The sequence below is a fragment of the Carcharodon carcharias genome, chromosome 15 (genome assembly GCF_017639515.1).
Source record: "Carcharodon carcharias isolate sCarCar2 chromosome 15, sCarCar2.pri, whole genome shotgun sequence".
Taxonomy (NCBI): Eukaryota; Metazoa; Chordata; class Chondrichthyes; order Lamniformes; family Lamnidae; genus Carcharodon; species Carcharodon carcharias.
Window position 1 is genome coordinate 4,447,746 of NC_054481.1, and position 25,121 is coordinate 4,472,866.

The following is a 25,121-nucleotide window of genomic DNA, read 5'->3' on the forward strand; positions in this document are numbered from 1 at the left end:
TTTACTAGTTAACTGTGCTCTTCCTCTATCTCGTCTTTTTGCAGATATGTGTGAAACCAAATGATGATGGAAAACTACAGAGATTTCATAGGATGTAGAAGTGAGCAGGCCTGGGTCATTTCTAAGACTTTTGCTCAATATGAAACTAGAATAGCTTCAACATCACCAGACCATCTGTAAAGTTCTCTTACAGTAATACATGGCTACTTGTAAGTGCTCTGTTCACTGGAGGCATTATCCAGATGAACTCATTGCTGATGTAACCTAATTTCTGGGCCTGAATTTTCATCCTCGGGACAGGTAGCGCGAGTCAGGAAAATTCCCGGCTCAACCTGCCTGCCTCGGGTGAAAGTGCCCACAAAGCGGGATCTCCATTGCCCAGGAGGAGTGTGTGGGCTGGAGTCGGGCCTGCTGACCCAGGAAAGAATTTGGATGCAGCCTCAGAGGCTGCTGGGTGCAGAAGCAGGGTGTTTAAAAAGGCCCACCTTAGTGCTGTGGGACCTGGTCCCAGTTAAAATAAAAACACAAAGGCCCTCCAGCCCTTAGACCATCACACCCCCTCACCCTCCAAACTCTCATTTACCATCCATGCTACCTCATGGCTCCACCCGCCCCTATGCCCTCCTCTTGCCCCCATGCCAAGTTCTGCCCTTCCACCCACCCACTATGGCCCCTGGCACTTCTATGTCCATTGACCCACTGAACACTGTACAGAACCAATGTACCCTATAGAGACAGTAGGATGTGTTAAAAAAAAGCTTTAAAAAAGTAATTCATTCATAACTTTGGCCCATGTTAAAAATAAACATTTCACTTAGAAGACAACAAAGCTGTCAATCATCCAGACCCTTTAAAGTATCAATAACAGAAACTACAAACGCTTGAAACCACTTAACCTTCTGCAAGTAAACTTTGTGAAATTGACTGTAGAAATCAGAGAACCTGAGCTGTCAATAAAACAATGGTTTCTTTGGGGCACAGCTTTTCAAGGAGAGTAATGGATGTCCAGGCTCTCAGCCAAACATATGAAACACCTTGTTTGTTGGAACAGCTAAATGACACTTACCTCGTGGATTCAGCTCCTCTTACATCTTTTCACCTGCTGGGTTTCCTGAGGCCAGGGGAACCCAACTGACATGAGTTAAAAATAGAACGATTGTTAAAACCAAGGCAGGCCGCCTCAACTCCATCACTTCAACGAACAACCCGCCTCCGGCGAGGGGATTGGTCTGCCCACTCCCTGTCCCGCCATGGTTAAAACTGGAAGTGGGTGGGTCTGAGGCAGGTCGGGGATTCCTGTTTCAGAATTTTAACGTTCCCTGTTTTGGAGGGCGATAGAGGGTTAAAATCCCCTTCTAAATGCTCTGTTCAGAGGTACACATCAAAAACAAACGTAAATACATATCTCATTAGTGGAACGGGTTGCCCAGGAATTGCACGAATTATGTATTAGGACAAGGAGTAAAGCCATTCGGCCCCTCAAGCCTGACTCCTAAACAGTGGGGAAACACCTTCAGGAAAACTGGGAGGCAGTCAGGTGTAGCTTGTGGCAAGGCTCCAATTCAGAAAATTGTCCCCATTCAGTAACTTAATTAACTTGACATTTTTTTTTAAAAAAAGAATATCCTTATCACCTTATCAAAATTCAAGGCAAATAACGATGAAAATAAAACATTTAAGCTATTTAAAAAATTGCGGAAATTCCCATAGCGTTTGCAGTGGATCTGAAAAGGCCAGAATATTCTAAAACAAAAGGGCAGACTTTTCTTCTTAAAGAACTCTCCCGTACCAAGTACACGAGATAGCTGCAAATCACGTGGTCAAAGGCTGCAGCAAGACAAAGGGCACTGGGGCACTTCCTACTGAGGCAGGCACTTCCTGTGACTTTTTCATGTCCCTGGATAATGGTTGTTAACGTGGCTGGGATTTCAAAATGTAGTAAATTGTAAACCTAATTTTTAAATCAAAAAATTTTACCTGCTAAAAAGCCCAGGCATGCTTAACAGGTAAAGGCAACAGTTGTGGAGAGACAAAGTTCATTAAAAAAAAGACATGCACAAAGGAATGCAGCAGTTCTGCTTCTTTGATACCTCAGCTGGCAGCAGGGTGTAGGCATAAAACCGCTTCATGTGGGTCACCAGCTCGTCTTCTGAATAGTTCACATATTCCACAAATTTTCTACTGAGGAGGAACCAGTCAGAACCACCGTCTACAGTAATGCCTTCCGGGATTTTCCTGTCTCCTAGGCGCCACATGTGTGTGTCACATTCAAAGAAAATCCTGTCTAAACCCTGTTTCCTTATGAACCTGAGGAGGGGACAGAAAAGGGGAGAAAAATTGAGAGTTCATGAGGTGACCCACGAATTGTAGCAGCAATTAGGAAGACAGCTATAAATACACTCCTTGTTGAAAGTGCGACCTGGTGGCACAGAGCAGATTAAAACAGGAGAGCTCTGACTTCATGTATCATTACATTCAACGGTTGCAACAGTTCAGCATTTTAATGCTGTCTACTATAATTCTGCTGTAAGCGAAAATTTAATGAAACCTAGAGAAAGAGCCATTCATCTCCTTCATTAAACACATCAAAAGATCTGAAGATACACATGCTATCCATATCTCTTTCCATAGAGGCAACCATGACAGGAAATGCATAACAATTCAAGGAATTAATGGAGAAGTTCCACAATCTAGACTTCACCGATTGCTGCACCACATGCAATACAACATTGTTGGATTCTGCCACATATCTTCAATGAAGCGTGAACAAAATACTTTCGAAAGTTACAGATAATATATGTAGTGTTCATGCTTTTGCTGCAAATAGTCACTGTAGCAAACACTTTCCACACTGGAATAATCTTATTTAATTTCTAGCTACCTGCCATGACTGCAATGTAGTTCTCTTCCTCTGCCACTGTGGGGATAGCTTCATAGGAACATTGGAAATAGAAAACAGGAGCAGGAGCAGGCCATTCAGCCCTTCGAGCCTGCTCTGCCATTCAACTAGATCAAGGCTGATCTTCTACATCAAGCCATTTTCAACCGAAGACATCCAACAGGAGCTTGATAGGTTTGGTTAAGCTGCCCATTCTAAGCACTGTCTGATTGGGGCTGTGATGATCTTTGTCCTTTTCTCACCAGGTGCTTTAAATTAAAATGAGCCGCTATATAACTTCCCTATTCCAAATGCCAGCCTTGGCTCAGGGTTAATACTCTTGCCTTTAATCCAGAAGGTTGTGAGTTGCAGTCCGACTCCACAGAATTTTACTAACAATCCAGGCTAATACTTCATTGCAGAAGGAAATTTTCTTGGGTATGAAGAGAATCAAGAGATATGGGGGTAGTGCGATAAGGTGTGACAGAGGGTAGAAGATCAGCCACGATCTTTTCAAGAGTTCGAATGCCTATTCCTACTATCGAATATGTTCTTCTGACCTTACTTTTACAAATCACACTCTTCACTAGCATAAAACTATTTCTAAGAATTTAACAAGAAGCGCAGCATTAACTTCGGTTTTGGTTTGCTTCCTTGCCTTTGTTATTTTCCGAAATTAGTATCATTTCACATTTGCAGTGCATCCTGGTGATGAAATTTAAATTGCTTTGTGCTGCATAATCAGATTTTTGCCAAGTTATAAATCTCACTAATTAACCGACAAAGGCAAAAGTCAAAGACAGCTTGATCATGGCTATTACTTCACTGGCTGAAACATTTTTGTAAAATTGGAAACACTACTAAAGCAATTGAAAACAAAGAACTACAATGAATAGTACAAGTTACTCCACAGGAGGACAAGCAGCATTTCATTATTGGAACTATGCAGTTGGTGTAAATTCTTTCCAATTGCTTTCTGAGTCAATAGGTTCCTATAATTATTCTAACCCAATCTAAAATGTCTCTTTGAATTGCTTTTATGTGATGCAGAAAAATAAGAAAAGAGCTTTGTATGTTTTCAGGAGATACCAACCATGTCAGTGTTTAATGAATTTGAACAGCAACATATGTTTAAGTTTCTGTCTGGGATATAAAGGCTCCTGCTGCAGTCTGTCTCTGATGTTCAATTACACAGGGGACACTAGCTTTTCATTTAGAACTGCAAAGAAAATCCCTTTCCAAAAGTTACCTTGAGTTCCTTGGATTTAGGAATTGGCAGCAGATTTTAAACAACCCATTTCTACATTGTGAATTCTGGCTAGAAGAATTGGATGACAAAGTAAACTGAAATGGCTAACTGGTTATGTGCAGGGATGAAGTAAATTTGTGAGGTATTTATGATTCTTTCATATATAGATATGAATATTGTAAGAAATCAAAGGAAAAAAAACCTATCAGAGCAGATAAGAGATCAATGGTAGGGGAGATAATAGACAATTGCAGTAGCAATGGTGAAAACTTTTTTTTATAGCTAAGTTAGGAGTCAGAGGACCATTAGAGACCTTACAGGAGAGATTCAAATGGGCTCCCAAAGCACGGCAATGGTGTTAAAATGATCACTTCGCACCAATCTTCACTCTGGTGAACAACATCCTACTGCCAGCTATGGCTTGTACTGTAGACAAAAAAACTGTAAATATTTCTGATAGAATAAGGGATATGAAGATAAATTAGGTTGCTGGTCCAGATGATGCTCCCCTGAGAGTAATTAAAGAAATGAAAGATGTGCTTTGAGAGCTGCTTGCCCATAACTTTAACAACCCGCTAAAGTCTGGATTTTGCCATGTTGGATTGGAAGAATACACAAGTCGTTCCAAATTTTCATAAAGGATAACAAGTGAAATCCCAGGAACTACTGGCCCATTTTTCAGACATCAATTAGAGGGAAGGGAATTGACAGGCTCGTAGGAGTTACTCTTTATGATAACCTGGGTAGAGAAGGAAACATCAGGGACATTCAACAAGGCTTCTGAAAAAAAGGGTTTAGTTCCTCATTTAATGGATAATAGAGGTTTTGGGAAAGGTTCAGAGGACTGTGCCTGTTATGATCTCAGCTGCTGCTAATACTCAGATCCCAGAGTAAAACCTAGCTTGAGAGATCCTAAGTTTTTTTTAGAAAGCTTGGAGGAAAGCTACTGAACAAATTCACAGGAGTATGCTGGTGAACTTTCAATACAAATAAAATATTTATAAAATAAGAAAAGTGAACTATATTACACCAGACAAAAAGGTTTTAAAGATCTCAATATAAACACAACAAAATTATTCGAATTCCCACTATTCCTTTACCCATGCAATACCTTTACAGACAGATAAACCAGTGAAGAGTTACCACAAAGGCTTCATGCTTGGCACAGTTGCAGTTTTTTTCCGGCAAACTCTTAAGCATTCATTTGATGCTTCTCACTTAATTCGTGTCTCTTACCAAGACAGCCAAAAACCGTACTCTAACCTCAGTGCTTCTTCAACTGCAGAGCAAACAAATGAGTACCCTAAACTCAGTCTTCCAGTAGCACCTCTGCTAAACTGACCACTTTACAGAGTTTTATTACTGACTATTCAGTTAACTATTGTCCCACTAACCTTGCGGCTTTTCTTCTCAGAGCTTCAGATCCCTGTTTTCTCTCTCTGACACACACACTGAACTCCCCAATCACAGCTCCTGTCTTTTTTATTTCTGTCTCTCTGGATCAATGTTGCGAGGCAACAGTAAAGTTTTTCTACTTTGTGTTTTGTTTCAAGAAACAAACAAAAGGGGCTGAACTTTCAGCTGGTTTTAACCCATTTCTTTAACTTCAGTGGTTATAAGACCTCATTAAAAATGTATATATACAAACAAACCCAAAAGACCTGACCTTTCAGTCACAAGTCTTTCCAGGCACCCAGGTACCAAGGTTCATAAACAAAACCCAAATGAAACTGAAACCATTTTTACCTTTCTTAACACACAAATAATATATATATATACATATAAATTCAACTTAAAATTAAACATTGTTCATAGCAGTACTAAAAATAATTCTCATCTTAAACAGCCTTAGTTACTTAGGTTAGAAAACTGGGCTTATTCAATTTAGAGTAGGGTAGATTTTGGGGTGATTTGATACAGGTGCAAGAGCTGAAATTGAGAGGCTCCTTTTAAGTCAAGATGATCTGAGCTATGGGGTGGAATTGTCCCAGATTTGCACTAAGCACGGTAGCGGGTGGGAAAAAGAATGTTTTACCTGCCAGCCTCAAAGGTGGCTTTTTACATTATATCATCCCAATCGCACCTCATTAATCATGCATTCCTGGGAAACACGATGTTTTGATGGCAGGCATGTTCTCATTCGCCCACCACGCCGTTGCCTCGCTGTTTCCTCACACCGGTTGCCATGCTTAAAGTGCAGCAGCGTGAGCACCTCTCAGTGCTTCCAGTCCAGGACTGCTGCACAGAAGAAATGGCCCCAAAAGGCAAGAAGACTGCAACCCCCCCGATTCAATGGTGCATCCCTGGAACACCTTTTGGATGCCATGGGGGCCTGCTTGTATGTCCTCTACCCCCACTCAGGTCACAGGATGTTCAGCAATCTCACCAATCCAGCTTGGCAGGCGATGGCAGGAGTGATCAGTGCTAATGCTGCACACAAGAGGTTGACCGGCCAATGCAGAAAAAGGATAAATGATCGCATCTGTGCTGCCAGGGTAAAGCAACCATTTCATCATTCGAGACTCACATACTCAAACCCATCACACATTCACTGGCATCTCACTCACTGCCAGTTCAAGGGATATCAACACTCACTCTCTCACACACACCCTCACATCTCCATCTGGCCTCATCTCCTCTGGAGGCTGCCTCCTCAGCCCTCACCATCTTGAGGCCACTTGCACAGATCAACCTGCCCCCGCCCCCCCCCCAACCCCACACACAGCCTGGGATACCTACTTCCCCACTACAGCTCTCGCCCCACAGCCTCGTCCCTCATCTAAGGTCACTCCTCCCCCTTCCCCAAGCAAGCCTGTAGCCGTTGAAAAGCCACCCCCGCCTTATGGCTGGTCTCGTAGTTAGAGACTTGCCCGTGAACTCTCCTAAAAGTGAAGTGGCGCTGTCTGAGAAGCCTGGTGCTGATGGCTGCAAGTACTGCCCAAAGCAAGGTAGGCAAACGAACCTCGAAGTCCAAAGCGAAGTGCAGCTTGCCAAGCGCACACCTTACAAATGCTGTTGTGAAACATGCTCGAGTGATCCAGTGTGGGGGGGCGGGGGGGGGGGGGGGGGGGGGGGGGGAGGTGGGCACGATTCCGGGCATGCTGGGCTTACAATGATATGCAAGTGTATTACAATGAGGTTCCTGACGTTCGATGGCAGGAAATATGACCCGTCATTGATGGGCAGGGCAGGTGATTGCAAACTGGTTTCACAACGCTGTGAAACTGAGTTTGGGCCTTCTCGCCATATTGTCTGCTCAAGTTGCCTTACAGGCCCCACACCAGCAGCACGGAAAATTACGCCCATGGAAATTTTCTGCAGTCACATTTCTTTGAAATCAGGAATTATACAGAATTCGCATCAGCCGGTTATGTTACCTGTGCTACTTTCCTTGTCACTGTCAGTACATATATGTTACATATCAGTGGCCCTATACATACGTCAAGTATAGTCTCCAGGTGAAGCAAGGTCAGAGTGCAGGAGGTAATGGGACCAGGACGTAATTCAGTCCCCATTTTAACCCACATTTTACCCTCACGTTATATTTCCATTATAAATTCTCATGCCCACATTTAAAAGTGTAAAACTGTCCATTTAAACTTGTGATGCAATGACATTCTTCTGCCAGTGGTGGCACTATGCTCCATTAGTGCCTGGTTTCCTGCTGTAACTGATTGGAAATCATCAGAAACCAGAGAGAAATGAGGAACTAATTCGAACCAGGCACTCACATAGCTGCTTATTGGGTTCTGCTCTCTCCTTCAGGCTCTAGGTCATTATTATACATACATCTAATATGATATAGGTGTATTTTAATATATTTTATATGAATCATAACTCCATATTTAGCTTTATTGGTCATATATGCCCTTCACCTCCCTATTAAATAGTTGATTTGGCATCTGATAATTCATTAATAATAATGTTATTAACTTATTATGGCGAAGCTAGATAAGTACATAAGCTTCTTGTGGCTGGAGGGTCGATAACCAGAGGACACAGATTTAAGGTAATTGGCACAGGAACCAGAAGTGACATGAGGGGGAACAAAATATACAGTAGGTTATGATGATCTTGAACAGAGTGCTTGGAAGGGTGGTGGAAGCAGATTCAATAATAACTTTCAAAAGGAATTGGATAAACCTCTGAAGGGGAACGATTGGCAGGGCTATGGGGAAAGAGCTGAGGATTGGGGTCAATCGATGGGCCAAATGGCCTTCTTCCGTACTGTATTACTCTGCGATTCTATGAATGGAAAAGAACAGAAGAATAGGCCTAGGAGAAGTAAATATAATGGGGGGAGGATTATAAGGAGCATAACCACCAGTATAGATCAGATGGGCTGAATGGCCTGTTTCTGTGGTGTAAATTCTATGTGTTGTGTATTCCAGTACTGTGAGTTTTCATTTAGTCTGTGGCTGGTGACTCAGGATTATTTTATTTGTTCAATACATCCTTTGTACTCATATTAGCACAGGCTGATACATGTACCCGACTTTGTTTCTCTTGTGCCAAATTGTGCTATTTTTTTCCTGTCAGATCCTCACAACAGAAGACCCAGAATTGACCTGGTATTTATGTACATTCTCCTGTGCAGGTGTGTAGCTTCCCCTAAACCAAAAAAGCATCCCATCTTTTCAAAACTGAAGTTTTGCAGGACCTCTAAAGTCCAGGCATTGGAATGAACTTTCTTACCATATTGAGCCCTGGTATATGTACTTCCCAGCTGCATTAACAAATGTTTGGCATTTATACTAGTTAAGTAAGTTATCACTTCGAATAACAAAGAGCAATTTTTTTTGACAAGAATACTGTAACAATGAGAACTTGGCAAGTTTTAGATTCCACCATAGTCAGAGAAATAGGATCAATGGCTGCGAATGCTTTGCAGCATTAATTATCATTTCAGTACTGGTACAGTAATTGGATTTAGCTTGTGTATTTAATCAAAGACAAAACTAGAAGAGTAGCAGGATCAGCATCTCCACACGAGATTAAATATTAATTATCTACCTACATGCACACTGATAATACACTACAACTGGGCAGCTTAAAGAATCCTTTGATAATCCTGTTTGATCGGTTTTGAAGCATGCATTATTCTCTCTTACACTCACTAAAGTAATCATTCTTCTTCAAATTTCACTTATAGTTTATGGTGACCCATATACTTCATCATATCTGTGGAATTTAAATTAAATATTAAAAAGCAATAAAATCCTTAATCCATCTGTTGACTTTTTAAAAAAATTAATTCATTCTCGGAGTCTTAAAATTGAAGTGGCGTGAGTTCCTTCGGCATTTGACGTTTCACATCACTTCATTTTCGCTGTATGAACATTTTGTGTATGAACAATGAGTATATACATTTCTACATATCTGATCAAGCTCCTTTCACCATTTCATATCTGTAACGATTTTAAGAATCTTAAGACCGGAAATTACTTACTGAAGGAAATCAGTTCTGTTCAAACCAAATCTTTCTGCTCTTACTCAGATGCCTGCATATTTAATTGGAGGCAGGAAGCGAGTGGGTATGTGAGGGATGGAGTCTAGATTCAACTATGGGCAAACTCAGAAGTACAAGTTTCCCGCAGGTCAGACTGAATTCAGAGCAGGGTTTGTTTTAAAATGTGTAATTGTTTGATGGGCTGACTCCCTGTTGGGAGGGAGGGAGGCTGGTGAATGGATGATATGTAAGTTTGGAGATGGTAGGGGAGTCGGCATTGCAGAGTTTGATTACGGTGTGTATAAAGGAGTTAGCTTGCAGGTGCCACAATCCTGTTCCCCCTGGCCCACAAGCAGTGCTGTAAAGGCATTTACCTCAGGTATCCAGCCCTTCTCACCTCCTTTCACCTGCCGGGGTTCCCGAACCTCGGGAAATCAGGCATCCATGGGTTAAAATGAAAAAATTAAGCAAAACTAGAGGCATGCAGCCTCTTTAAAAGATTTTATTGACCTACCCACCTCCTAGGGGCAGATTGATAGCATGTTCCCCACCCTCTCCGACCTGTAACCACTAAAACCAGAAGTAGGTGAATTGGGGTCAGGTTTGAGAAATCTCGATCTGTTTTGGGAGTTAGGGGAAAGTTTTCCCCCATCTGGGGGTGGGGGGGGTGGGCAGGAACCCGGCTGGTGCCCCTAATTGGGGCTGCGCCACCATTTTACGTGGGTGGGCCAATTAAGGCCTGCTCAGCGTGACGCTCACCTGGAAGTGCTGAGTGCTCCCTGGGCGGGCGGGGAGGGATTCCCTGAGTCAGGGGCCTGCGCTCTTTCGTGCATGCACGTGAAAGAGCGCAGAAATCTCCCTGAGTCAAAGCGATGCCTCAGGGAGATTTGTTTAAGTTTAAAATTTCTAAATAAAATATTTGAAAACTTTTAAAACATGTCCCCTCATGTGACAGCTCACATGAGCTGGGACATATCAATGATTTAAAAAAAAAAAATTATTGAATTTTTAAACACTTCATGAAGCCTCATCCCGCCCGTGGATGAGGTTCCATGAAAAATGCGAAGGCCGCCTGGGCTCTTTGCCTGCTCTCCCCCAACCTTAAGGTTGGACGGGCAGCTCAATTAATTGTTCAAATTAGTTTTTAACAGGCCTTTGAGAGTTCGGCGGATGCGCAGTCGAATCGGCTGTGGGCCCGCCGCACTGAAAATCTAAATGACGTGCGGTGATGTCAGGACACCTGACCAACATCACCGTGTGTCATTTTATGTGTTGGCGAGCGGGCCCTGCCCCCGCTTTCCAATCGGAGATTTCAGCCCTTAAAATCTCACTCCACCCCACCCACCTCGCCTCGTGTTTGCTATCACAACAAAATATAATCTGAAAATTATAAGCAGAAAATTATAACTCAGAATACATACAAACTCAATGTTAAAAAATGTGCTTCACGGTAACATTACAGCTTTTTATAGTGTTGTCTAGTAACGTGGAATTAACTCCATGATCTGTTAGAACAAGAGATATGTGCACACCTTAAGGCATTATCAGGACGAGACAAATCCTTTTAATGCAGGCAGATTGTAGGATATTAGAAGTCAGAATGCCAGCTTGTAAATTCTTTGCAGCTTTGATTTTATTTTTCCCAAATCACCTTGCAATGTGCTCTCTTGGCCGCCATGGTATGATGTTAGGTACTTGTACTGCTATATTAATGATCTTCCAATCGCATAAAACAAGTGGATAGCACAGCCTAATGGAATGAGCAGGAAATTAAAACAAGATGGGCAGAATCTTTCAATACTTGTTAATGTGCGTAATTTCATTGTGTACAGTGGATGAGCAAGATCGCACTTTCTTCCTGCTGAGTTACTGTAACCATCTGCACTCTGTCTCCTGGATGAATTCAGGGCACAGCGATGTATAACCACTGAGGCATAATTCTAAACTGATAGTGGGAAATTCACCAATTGTGTTGGTAAGAGACAGAATTAAAGCCAGGCTGGAGCATATTAAAGCTGTAAATTGGAGGCACGCAAGGGAATTGTATCAGATGTCCCTTACTTGCAGGTTTCTTTACTTTCAAAATGGTCATTGTGTGTGCAGTAAACCAGGTGAGCCAAATATCCCAGGAGTGGCTATAGCTCCTCCAGTGTTCCTTCTTTTTATCTTGCATATCTGGGATTATGTACAATTCTGGAGCCCTACCAGGAGGATGTAATTTCAGATCTATTTTCCGCTTAAATAAAAGCAAAATACTGCGGATGCTGGAAATTTGAAATAAAAACAGAAAATGGTGGAAAAACTCAGCAGGGTATGTTAACATCTAAGGAGAGAGAAACAGAGTTAACGTTTCGATTCCATATGACTCTTCTTCAGAGCTGAAGAGAGATAGAAATGCGATGGGTTTCATATTGTTGAACGGGGTGGTGGTGTGTGGACCAGGTGGAGCAAAATAGAAGGTCAGGGATAGATGGGAGATCAGGAGAGATTTGACAAAGATGTCATGGACACAAGACAAATGTCTTGGCCTGCTCTAATGTTCCAGTGACGCCCAATGCAAACTGGAGGAACAGCAGCTCATCTTCTGATTAGGCACTTTACAGTCTTCCGGACTTAACATTGAGTTCAACAACTTCAGACCCTGAACTCTGTCCCTTCATTTTGATCTTTTAAAAAAATATTTTCCCAATTCCCACAGGGTCATCTGTAACTTGTTCTTATGTCTTACTTTCAGAGAGTGCTGACCCTTGTTCTGCTAATAAAACTTTCTGCTATCTTACCTTTATGCCACTATTAGCACCTTCTTTAGTCTTTAACATTACCTATAACACTCCCTTTGACAATATAAAATCCATCATATTTCTACCTCTCCAGTTCTGAAGAAGAGTCATGTGGACTCGAAATATGAACTCTGTTTCTCTCTCCACTGAGCTGCCTGACCTGCTGAGTTTTCCCAGCATTTTCTGTTTTTATTTCTATTTTCTGCTTGTTAGTTTTCCCCGTTTATTGCCATCTCAGAATTCTTTTCCATTGAGGGAAGGACGTCCTGATACTGGGGTCTGCTACGTTGGCGAACTTCACAGGGTGAGATGGGGCCAGTGTGCCTGCAGGAGACCTCTGCCAAATTGGAGGGAGGGGGATATTAATGTCCTGTAGACTCCTGTTTGTGCCTCCCTCTCCCCTTCATTCCATGCAGCTGCTAGTGCTTGAAGTCTGACGTGTTGATAGGGGGCTGCAAGCAGTACCTGACACAATAATGGAATGAAATGTAATCTTCCAGCTTTACATTCTCCTGCTCTCTCCAGTCACTCACGTTTGCATTTGATTTTGAGACTTCGGCTTTTGCATTGCACCCGCTGTTCAAAGTCTGATTGAAGCTTTCTTCCTGTGAGATTGCTTCCACAGTCTGCACCCTTGCTCTTCTGCTCTACACTTAATACTATTTTAAATAAGAATCACATGGTGAAGGACCAAACAGTCTAATAGCCACCAGTTTAGAAATCTCCCTCCTCGGTTGTGCTCGCTGTTACCCTCTCAGTTACCCTCTCTTGCTCCATGTTGCTGCTCCACCTTGTTCGAATAAGAATGGTGCTGCCCATCCCCCACCTTACTTGAACCACAATCTCCTAACTCTTAGTCCCCTCCTCTTCCCTTTCTCCTTCGCTCCCCTAAACCCCATTTCCAGTCTCTGTTTTGTCACCCCCACCAATGGTGAGACCCTCCTACCATGTTATGGGACTCTTTAGCCTCCTCGCGAATGCTCGTCTGGTATTCTTTGGGGAAGGTCAGGTGATGTTACGAAGGAGGTGCACATCGGTAGGAAATTTAACCCAATAATCACCATGTAAATAATCTAGAGGCGGCATCCTGGAGACCCAACCCCTTTCCCATTGGAATACTGCTCATTTTGGTGCAGGTTCTGGCTTTTGCAGTATGGGCAGTTCTTTAATCAGCAGCAGAGAAAACTTTCTATCCCTGAGCTAGAGCCCATTCAATTCCAGACATCAAGGGGTTTCTCTCCCATTATGGATGCTGGCTAAAGAAGCTGTTGCTTTTTCACCTGTTGCTTCCTTACACTCACCTGCATTTCTGGTATTTTTAGTACAGACCTGGTGCTTTGAAGGCTGTTCCTAATTGTAAGTTATGAGGCCCATGGTTTCAAGGAGCAGTTTTTAACCTATTATAATGCAAGTTAGTTGGGACTGTCAGTCAGTGTCCATTTTGGGGGTAAACAGATTTTGTTGTACAAAACGCACAGAGCAATTAAGAAATGAAGAGATGGCACATGACTTTACGCAAGGGTCTCATGGCCATGGCAAGTGGCAGCATGCTCACCTCTGAGTCAGAAGATTATGGGTTCAAGCTCTACTCTAAACACTTGAGCACAAAATTTAGGCTGACACTTCAGTGCCATACTGAGGGAATGTTGCACTGTCAGAGGTGCCATCTTTAAGATGAAAGGCTAAACCAAGGCCTTATCAGGTGGGTGTAAAAGGCTCAATGGTACTATATCAAAAAAGAGCCAGAGAGTTTTCCTGATGTCCTGGCCAATAGTTATCTCTCAACCAATATCTAAAATGCATGATTGGGTCATCTTTCTCATCACTATTTGTGGGAGCTCACGGTGTGAAAATTGACTGCTGCATTTCCTACATTATAGCATTGACTACATTTCAAAGGGACTTCAACGGCTGTAAAGCACTTGGGAATCTTCCTATTTTCTTTCATCAAATTATGTTTGAAGGAAATTACACATGAATCATTAAACACACAGAAAGGAACAGCTCAGTGAAGTGGGCCTACAGTTATTTGCCAAAGTGAAAATGGTTTCCTACTGGTAAAAGTGACAGAAGAATAAGCATAGGAACATAGGTACAGGAGGAAACCTTATCTTCAACACACTCCTTAAAGATCAGTTACAAAGATTAATGAATTTTAGTGTCCTTCAATTTTTTATTATCTTCCCTTTTTCTGAATTTGATTTCAAACAGTAAATGTTGATGACATATTCTAGATAGCTGACTTTGAATAAGTTTAGAATGAAGAGTACAGTTGAAATAAAATTCGTAAAGGGCCGAGGGCTACTGACTGCTCCTGTCCTAGCTCATTATTTTCCTCAAGTTGTTCATCTTAAAAAGTTATTCAGGCCAGTTTTGTACTGAGGTCATGAGTGTTTACAATTTCATAAAACATTAACATGAGGAAATATAACTGATGCCCATATTAATCCTAATTTTGGGGGGTTTAATTTGCTCTGTGTATGAAATCAACATTTTTTTTTCCCTCATTTCTGTTAATACACTCAACAACAGGATTTCAGTGAATTACTACTAAAATATGAATTGAGCAGCCAATCAGAAAATCAATAATCATGCTGAATCACTACTATCCTTGAATTGATACATTAACACTATGAGTAATGCTCAGCACACCAATCTGACTGTAGGGTGAACAGGTTGGAGTGCTGTACCAGGCATCAGGATAGAGAAAAGCCCACCTGACCCATGACATCCTTCATATTACTATGTATGGTGAGGAAGTGGAGAAATGCACATCACTAAGCAGTGAGCCCAACAGGTGTGAAACCAATCACATGGGCAGACGGAGCAACCTCCACCCACCATTATATTCAAAGAGATATGGGAAAGAAGATATCTATTTTGTTATTGATGTGAATCGCAATTGCATAACATGGGCCGAATGTCTATCTAAGGATGGTTCAACGATATCTGCCTGAATAATTTCACACAAGTGTATTGTTAGCTTGATTTTAGCCAGCATCTTCCTGTAGGTTGAGCAATAAAGATAGATGATGAAGATATTTCAGTATTGTTACAAATCAGATATGTAACGTGGCAACTGTGAAAGATTGTGCACCAATTGACCTTTCACATAGATGTAGTAGACTACACAAGTCTCAATTCTAATTTGCTATTTTCAGATAGGAACTATTGACATTTCATCTGGAAGTTCTGAAAACAGTAATCCTTTGTGTTGATTAAAAGAGCATTTTCTCAAGATGCCTGATCAGCAATGGTAGCTGGTACTCACCGAGTGCCCATTACTGGCAATGTGAGGTCTGTCTGACTGCTGATGTTATATGCTACAGCTGAATTTGATGTAATAGAGGACATCTATTACCCCTGTAATGCACTGGACAATTGGGTAATGCATCTCAAGAACATGTATCAGGATTGTGGCTAGGAGCTCCCAGTGCTATATATGTGGTGGTCCTTTCACTCTACCTAACAGTGCTCTCGGATGTTGTTCACTCTGGTTCCTGAAATTGGTGCAGAGTTAAGATCGCATTCCTTTCGAAGCTCAGCTTCCTTTACAAACTGTTCCTGGCCTTGGTCTCCTGCTTTGCATTCCAAAATACAAAGGCTTGAAGAAATGCCCATGCTCCAGGGCTCACTGAAAGAATCACTGAATCTGACAACACGGAAGGATGCCATTTGGCCTGTCACTCCTGTGCCAGATCTTTTCCCCGTAACCTTGCAAATTAGTCCTCTTCAAGTATATGTCTAATTGCCTTTTGAAAGCTCCCATGGAACCTGCTTCTACCACACTTGTAGGTTGTGTGTTCCTGATCTTAAATACCTAATGTGAAAAGATTTCTCATTTCCCTTCAGGTTCTTTGTCAATTATTTTCAATCCATGACCGACTAATCCTTTAAGCAATATCTCATCATTCTGGGCTCTCTGTTGGTTTTCTCCTGTGCACTGATATTAACTTTAAATTGAAGAAATTAACGTGATATTGAAATGATGTAATTCCTGAGGAATTTGACACAATCCAAATAAATTGTGACTTAATAAGCAAAAAAGAGATAATCTTGGGTCTCTGAACTGACATGAATTGGAAACAAATTTAGGAGCACAGGCAAACGATAGTAAATCCATTTGATTAGTGCCTGTAGTATAAGGGTCGGGCACATATAGGGTTAATGTGGGAATGAGTACAGTACCACCCGCACAGTAATGTAAGAGGCACATGACTCACACCCAGGTCAGTGTAGTGTTGGACAGAGCTGTGTGTACCAGCAAGTATGGAGACAACTCCTAGCTTGTACCTTTCACTATATATTTGTAAATAGTTCTGAGTCAATAAAGACTTACAGTCAACCTACGTATGACAACGATGCCTACGTATAACCTACCAAACTGTAACTAACATCCCACAACAGGACCATCTCAATATTATTACTCTTATAGTTAGCAAACATGCAAACTTTGCCACAAACTCTTTCCAACTTATTTTTCAAGCTGCCTCTAAAGCAGAATAACGAAATATGGATAGATTGACTTAGAATTAACTTCATTGGGTAAAATAAAAGAAAACTGCTTCCTAATTTAAAACAATCTGAAATGAACACCACTGGCTGGTTTCTCCATCTCGACGCCACTGTGACTCCTACTATTACCTCAATCCATTTTCCACCACCAAGCATCATTTGATGCGCTGTGCGATTGCTGATGTCAAGAGGGAGTTCACCTCTGCCGAAGAATTAAGAGAGCTCTGACTGTGCCGCAAGGATTGTCGCTGCAGCACCAGCTGAGATACAGGCAGCATTGAAAGAGACAGAAGGGCTTTAAGTTTTGGAAGGAACGTCACATTCATGTGCCTCAGCTGAAACCGGGCCTTCAGCAGGCAAATATTGGGGGTTAAATGGAGGGAGATGAGGAGCTCGAACATTTTCTTCTTCCATCTTCCCCCAGTTCCGAGGTTGTACTGCTACTTTTCATCTGGTAACCTTGGTAACTGGCTGGAGGAGGGGTGGATGGCAAGAAAATCTGTTGGGGACAAGGCACACATCAGCATTTGCAGACGGCAGGCAGGGAAATAAAAGGCCCTAGCACGGAGGGGGAAATGCAGGTCAATGGCAATGGCACCACGGTACGTTCCACTGCCCGAAATTTCTATCATTCTCTGATTTTGGACGAGAACCTACAGGAGAATCCATTGATATAATGCAAGCAGATAGTGATTTATTCTGAGTGATCAGGATGGCCACTGTTAAAAGATACTGAAATGCCAAAGATAGTCCATTCACTTTAATGGATTACTGTCAAGAGACCCTGGTCACCTGCTTCAATCGACAATGATTAGAAAATGAGGCAAGCGAGATGGATTCAAGGCAAATCTGGGTAAACGTATAAGGGAGAAAAGAATAGAAGGATAAGCTGATTAGTAAGGTGAAGAGGAATGGGGAGAGGCTTGTGCAGAGAGAAACACGGGCATATACCTGCTGGGTCAAAAGATCTGAACTGTAGACTTTATGCAACTTTATTCAACGTTTAGTTTAAAGGCACTTTACAGAAGCTCAGAAAGATTTGCTGCAGAAGTCAAGTGGGGTGGAGGTGAAGTAGAGCTGGGCGTTTCAGTACGCATGTGGAAACTGATACTGTGGCCCAGATTTTCACTACGAAGGTGAAAATGGCATAAAATCTTAAGTCCTGCCCCCAAACATGGCATTTCCCATTTTCATGTGGGCAGGAATGGAGTTGGTCTGGGGTTTGCACACGCGTGGTTTATGGAGGCAGCTCACCATTCAAATCATCAACTGGTTCCACTGAAGTGGGATTTTGGTAGGCTAAGGGTGCAGATTAAATCAGGTAAGAGCTGGTCTGAACTTGGCTGATTCATTGGGGTGGCCTGGGAGAGGCATAAAAGTTAAGAGCAAGGCTGACTTTGACTGCCATTGGTAGCACTTGTGGTAATTACCTGCAGGTCTGTTTGCAACAAATGATGACAGTTCTGCATTATCCTCTTTATTGAACTTTACTACAGTCTCCTAACCTCAGGAAGATATACTTGCATTAGGGAGGGTGCAACAAAGATTCACTTGATTTATTCCTGCGATGCTCTGAGGAGAGATTGAGTCTAAATTCTTTGGAGTCTAGAAGAATAAAAGTTGATCTCATTGAAGTATATAAAATCTTAAATGGGCTTGACAGGGTAGATGCTGACAGGCTGTTTTCTCTATGTCCAGAACTAGGTCATAATCTCAGTATAGGAAATCGACCAAAAAGGACTGAGATGAAAAGAAGTTTTTTCACTCAGAGGTTGGTGGATCTTTGGAATTCTCTATCCCAGAGAGCTGTGGATCCTCAGTTGTTGAGTGCATTTGAGAATGAGGTAGAATAACCAAGGCTGGGAACTGAAAGTTTGTGCATTTAGGAAGGATAGGTAAAAAGAAAAAGGGGGTAGTGTTGTACTGTTAATAAAAGATGGGATCAGTATATTAGTGAGAGAGGATCTTAGATGGGAAGTTCAGCTAAGTAATAGCAAAGGGCAGAAAACTTTGGTAGGAGTTGTTTAAAAATCACCAAATAGTAGTGATAAGGGCATGCTATAAATCAGGAGATCTGAGGTGCATGTAACAAAGGTAATACAGGAAGCATGGGGTATTTCAATCTACATATAGGCTGCGTAAATCTAATTAGCACTAGTTCTGAGGAGGACAAATTCCTGGAATGTATACACGATGGTTTTCTAGAACATGTATGTTGAGGAACCAACTAGAGAATGGGCTATTTGATATCTAGTATGATATAATGAGAAAAGGCTAATTAATAATCTCATTGTAAAGGAGCCTTTGGGGAAGAGTGATCATAATATGATGGAATTTTACATGAAATTTGAAAATGATATAAACAAAGGAAACTATGAAGGTATGAGAAGCAAGTTGGCTTTGGTAGATTGGGGAACTACATTAAAAGTCATGACGGTAAACTGGTAATGACTATCATTAAATAATTAATATATGGCTTACAACAAATTTACATTCCTTTAAGGCACAAAAAGCCAGCAAGAAAAATGATCCAACTATGGCTAACAAAAGAAGTGAAAGGTTCTATTAGATCAAAGGAGGAGGCTTATAAGGTGGCCAAAAAATAGTAAGCCTGAGGATTGGAAGCATTTTGAAATTCTGCAAAGGTGAATCAAGGAATTGATAAAGAAAGAGAAAATAGAACATGAAAGTAAACTAGTGAGGAATATTAAACCTGTCTGTAAAAGCTCCTTTACAATGAGATTATTAATTAGCCTTTTCTCATTATATCATACTAGATATCAAATAGCCCATTCCCTAGTTGGTTCCTCAACATACATGTTCTAGAAAACCATCGCGTATACATTCCAGGAATTTGTCCTCCTCAGAACTAGTGCTAATTAGATTTACCCAGCCTATATGTAGGTATGCAAAAAGGAAGAGGTTAATAAAGACAAATGTGGGCCCATTACAAGCAGAGAATGGAGAATTTATAATGGGTAATAAGGAAATGGCAGAGAAACTAAACAAATATTTTGTGTCTGTTTTCATGGAGGAAGATACAAAAACATCCCCGAAATGTCGGCGTGACAAGGGACTAGTGAGATTGAAGGCCTGAAAGAAATTAGTATTAGTGAAAAAAGTAATGCTGGAGAAACTAGTGGAACTGATAGTTGATAAATCCCCTGGACCTGATGATCTATATCCCAGAGTGTTGAAAGAGGAGGCTGTAGAGATGGTGGATGCATTGGTGACTGTCTTTCAAAATGCTATGGATTCTGGAATGGTGCCTGAGAATTGGAAGGTGGCAAGTGTAACCCCACTATTTAACAAAGGATAGAGAGGACAAGGGGAACTACAGGCCTGTTTGCCTGACATCAGTAGTAGAGAAAATGCTAGAATCTATTATAAAGGATGCGATAACTGGACACTTCGAAAATAATGGTGAGATTAGGCAGGGTCAACATGGAATTATGAAAGGGAAATCACGTTTGGCGCATCTGTTGGAATTTTTTGAGGATGTTACTTGCAGGATAGATAAGGGACAACCATTGAATGTGGTGTACTTGGATTTTCAGGAGGCTTTTGATAAGGTCCCACTCAAGAGGATAGTAAGAAAAATTAAAGCACTTGGGATTGGCAGAAATATACTGGCCTGGATGGAGATTGGTTAATGGACAGAAAACAGAGATTAGGGATAAATGGGTCATTCTCAGGTTGGCAGGCTATGACTAGTTGGGGTATTGCAAGGATCAGTGCTTGGGCCCCAGCTATTCACAATCTACCTCAATGATTTGTACGTGGGGACTAAATGTAATATTTCCAAGTTCACTGATGACACAAAACCTGGCGGGAATGTGAGCTGTGAGGAGGATGCAAAGAGGCTTCAAGGGGATTTTAACAGGCAAAGTGAGTGGGAAAGAACATGGCAGATGGAATATAATGTGGAAAAATGTGAAGTTATCCACTTTGGTAGGAAAAACAGAAATGCAGAGTATTTCTTAAATGGGGAGAGATTGGGAAGTGTTGATGTTCAAAGAGTCCAGGATGTCCTTGTTTATAAGTCATTGAAAGCTAACATGCAGGTGCAGCAAGCAGTTAGGAGGGCAAATGGTATGTTAGCCTTTATTGCAAGGGGATTTGAGTACACGAGTATGGAGGTCTTGCTGCAGTTGTATAGAGTCTTGGTGAGACCACACCTGGAGCAGTGTGTGCAATTTTGGTCTCCCTACCTAAGGAAGGGCATTCTGGCCATAGAGGGAGTGCAATGAATGTTCACCAGTCTAATCACTGGGATGGAGGGATTAACCTATGAGGAAAGATTGAGGAAATTGCACTTGTGTTCTCAAGAGTTTAGAAGAATGAGAGGTGACCTCATTGAGATGTACAAAATTCTTATAGGGCTTGACAGGGTAAATGCAGGAAGGATCTTTTCCCTGGCTGAAGGGTCTGGAACTGAGGATGGTGTATCAGAATAAGAGGTAGGTCATTTAGGACCAAGATGCGGAGGAATTTCTTCACTGAGGATGGTGAATCTTTGGAATTCTCCATCCCAGAGTACCGTGGAGGCTGAGTCATTGAGTATGTCCATAGCAGACATCGATAGGTTTCCAAGTACCAATGACATCAAGGGATACGGGGATACTGCAGGAAGATGGCGTTGAGGTAGTGGAACAGGGGAGCAGACTCGAGCAGCCAAATGGCCTACTCCTGCTCCTATGTCCCTATGGCTTTTTAGATATTAAAAAAGGAGTTTTGGATAAAGGGTAAGAAAGTTATGTTGAGATAGAAGATCTGCTATGATCTTATTATACTGTGAAATAGGCTTAAGGGGCTGCTTGGCTTATTCCTGCTATTTCTTACATGATTATGTTGCCTGCAAAGCGTATTTCATCTCTGTCACCGGGTATGCTTGGGCTTGAATATATGGTTGCAAAGTTATGGTGGGTGTGGATAGCCCATTTCTTTTGAGTCCAATACCCTACAATTCCTTTTCTTGGTCTTCTTCATTTACCCTCCGTTAAACGCAGTGAGGGAAACATTAGCTTTCAATATGTTTGCAGCAATAATCAGGGAGCAGTCTTGCTGTATTAAACTCTATGGTTTAGCTGGGATGGTTCCCTTTGTTTTTGTTGGGATCGTACTGCTTATGTTGAGCTTCTTTTAGTTGGCATGGGCCATATAATTGTTATATTAGTGACACTCTTAAATTGTGTTGATTCTTGCAAGAAAACACTGGCTAATAGTATTAGTAGGTCCACCAAAGTAGACCCATCGCACTGGTCAGAACACAACAAACCTTTTTTTAAGTGAGTGCGCTGAATGCATTACCTATTGGCACTTTAGGCAGTAATTTGATTAGGATCTGCGATGTAAGATACTCATAATGAACAATGCAGCAGACAGCCAAGAACAGGAATTTGAGCACTGAGTTAAATGAGAGCAGTAGCAGTCTCTACTTACCTAGAAAGGAAGGTGAAAACTTCCTTTGGCTGCCTGAATATTTACCCAAAGAAAGATAAACATATGCTAGCCGACATAAATTTATCCCACTTCAAGTGCAGGCCATGTCCTCTGGTTCAAATGTTCCGGACAAGGTGACTAGCATTGTCTTTCCTCCAGAATCCTAAAAAAAGCAATCCTATCATCTTTCAACCTTCTCATTTCCAGTGAGAACATGCCCAATTTACAAAATGAAATGTCTGATTAAAAAGCAACAAGCCAAGAAGAGCAGATCCAATAATGAGATACCCACAGGATCCCTGAGGACTACTAATACCAATGCTAATGTGAGATGTTGCACAAAAAACATTGCCAAAAGATCATTATTGTCTCATCAAGGGCAAATGGCCAATAGCACAGCAGCAGTGAAACTGGATATCAAGACTTTCAATCAAAAATGAGCCATTTTGGTTGTATAGTTCAGGTCCTATTCACTTTGTTGACTGCTACTTTGCTGTAATTAGATATAATGGGATAGATTTTATAATTTAGTGCCTGGGGTGTTAAGCATTGACTAGGGGTAGCACAGAGAGGAAAATCAGATGGGGCACAATGGAGCCAATTTTAGTGTGATAGCTTTGAATGCTTTCCTGATAACACACCTTCACTCAATCTTACCCAGTGTGACAAAACTGCGTTTTTTTTGTCTGGTTTAAATTTTTGATTTGGATTCTTTTTACTGAATCAGCATGTGAGGAGTTCAAAACCCAAGGTTACACTGGGCACAGTATGAAGGAACCGTTACCAGCTTAGAATGCATCCGTCTTTTATAAGCTGGGTGCTGAGCTGAGCTGAGCTTCATAATTGAAACAAAATAGGCAGTAAAAACAACTACAGTATCAAACAGTATTCTGGATCGCTCCTTTCATTTCTTCCTTTTTGAAATTACTGAGCAACTTTATCTAAGGTTTATGGGTATGAATAGGAACTGGCTCTATGTGGGGGTTGGGTAATCTCATTATCTCTCTCTGATGTGTTCAAGTCATATCATCTCTGTAGCAAGAGCTGCATATCTCCCAACGTGCAATTAATTGTGGGATTCCCAGTGTGGAACTGCAATGGTGTCATCAAGCTATCTAAACAGCCAATTCCATTAAAGAATTCTCACAGGCAGCCAACCAGGAAATAAACAGCACTAAGATCAAATCACTTTTTGTAAAATCTTTTACATAGAGTGAAGTAAAGATAGGACTTATACATGGGGTTAAGGTACAACTGAAATATCATGAACAAACTTCAAAAATTTTAAATTATCTAGACAGTCTAGTGATTATTCACACATAAAGTATTCATGAATAATGGAGAAACATAGCAACATTCCAGTATTTTTGTCTTGTTGTCCTTCAGCAATAGCTCTTATCCAGATTGTGATTAAAATCCCAGTTGCACCCCTTTGGGGTGTTTCAAACAATGATAGTAGAGCAGAAAGGGGGACGTTCTCATCAAATATTACTGATTGCTGGCTCTGCAGTAGGAGCTCCACAGTGCAGCTTGTGGCAGAACACTGAATGACAGGCTCCAACTTCAGGACTTTCATGGTCAGATTCAGAGAAGTGTTGTCAACAAATGCCCATAGCTTGCAGTCAAAAACCTAACAAATTCCAGGCCATTCTTACCTGGCTTGGGTAGGATTTGCACAGCCTGCTCCAGGCCCAACCAGAAATTCTAGTTGGCTGAAAAATAGTCATAGATCAGAGAGAGCCATTTAAAAAAACATGACCACCAATGGCCAGGCAGCTGAAGTCCTCTGATCTTCCTCGTATACAGGCCAGTGTGTTGGTTTTGCTATCCTTAGGCTGCATGGACTTTCTCCAGCCAAGAGGGAAAACACCAACACTAGCAGGTTAACTGCTGCTTCAGACTTTAAATTACTTGTAAATTACAAGCTTGTGCATGTTTGAGTTATTTTAGAATGGATCCAGTGGTATAGAAATTGCACTGAAGAGATAAGGAAGAAAATGTAACTGGTTCACAAGCAGTCAAAGTATATTGTATTACATATCACATCATATCACACCTCCAGTAGCATAAAATTCTACCTAGATACCTAGGACAGCTACTGATTTTATATCAAATCAGCTCAAGCATAAATGCAGCAGATTTTATATCAGTGTAAATAAATCCCTTCTAGGCAATTTCCTGCTTTGTACATTACAAATCTTTTCATTATTTGCTGCTCATTGAGTTTGTCAGGCTTAAAGGTTTCAAGTCATGTCTCTCCCCATTCTGAATTGCAGGGTAAGTAGGGCAGTTCAAAATACATCTATCTGGTGTCTGGGTAAATAATATTGGGGCAGCTTCATGCATTTGTATAAAGAATACAAGGTTAATTTTGCCAACATTCTGAACTGGTTTGGTGATAAAACCAATGACATTTGGGTGAATAAATGATGAACTAAAAAAAAAGCTCGACTCACATCCAAATATTGTTGTAGGTACCTTTTCTCCACTTAAAGTTCAAAGGTTCTAACTTTCACTGTTCCAAAGTCTTCATAGCTCCGATTCGATAGAATAACCTTTCTGTAGGTCCCGAGGCTCAACGGCACAACTGGGGCTGGATAGGAAATCTGAATACCAGCAAGGTAGCCGTTGTCCAAAATTTGGCCAAGTCACTGCTATAGCTCTGTAAAATCAATTCTAAGTCAAACATATTCAAGCTTAGTGCCAAAAATGAAAGACACAATACCTTGCATTGTCTCTGCCATGCGACTTCAGAAAGTTCATGTTCCTGTATCTTGACAAGAAAGCCACCAGTTGATCATTAGTCCT

At 41.4% G+C, this 25,121-nt stretch overlaps 1 protein-coding gene across 1 annotated transcript in view; it reads right to left on the minus strand.

The window, feature by feature from the left end:
• Positions 1 to 25,121, minus strand: part of xylt1 (xylosyltransferase I) — a 286,218-nt gene that overhangs the window by 51,414 nt on the left and 209,683 nt on the right. Inside the window, exons 5-6 of the mRNA XM_041206662.1 lie at positions 25,039 to 25,119; positions 2,091 to 2,307 (exon numbers count right to left, since the gene is read on the minus strand). Coding sequence (XP_041062596.1) covers positions 2,091 to 2,307; positions 25,039 to 25,119 — 298 coding nt within the window. The remainder of the gene's footprint in view (positions 1 to 2,090; positions 2,308 to 25,038; positions 25,120 to 25,121) is intronic.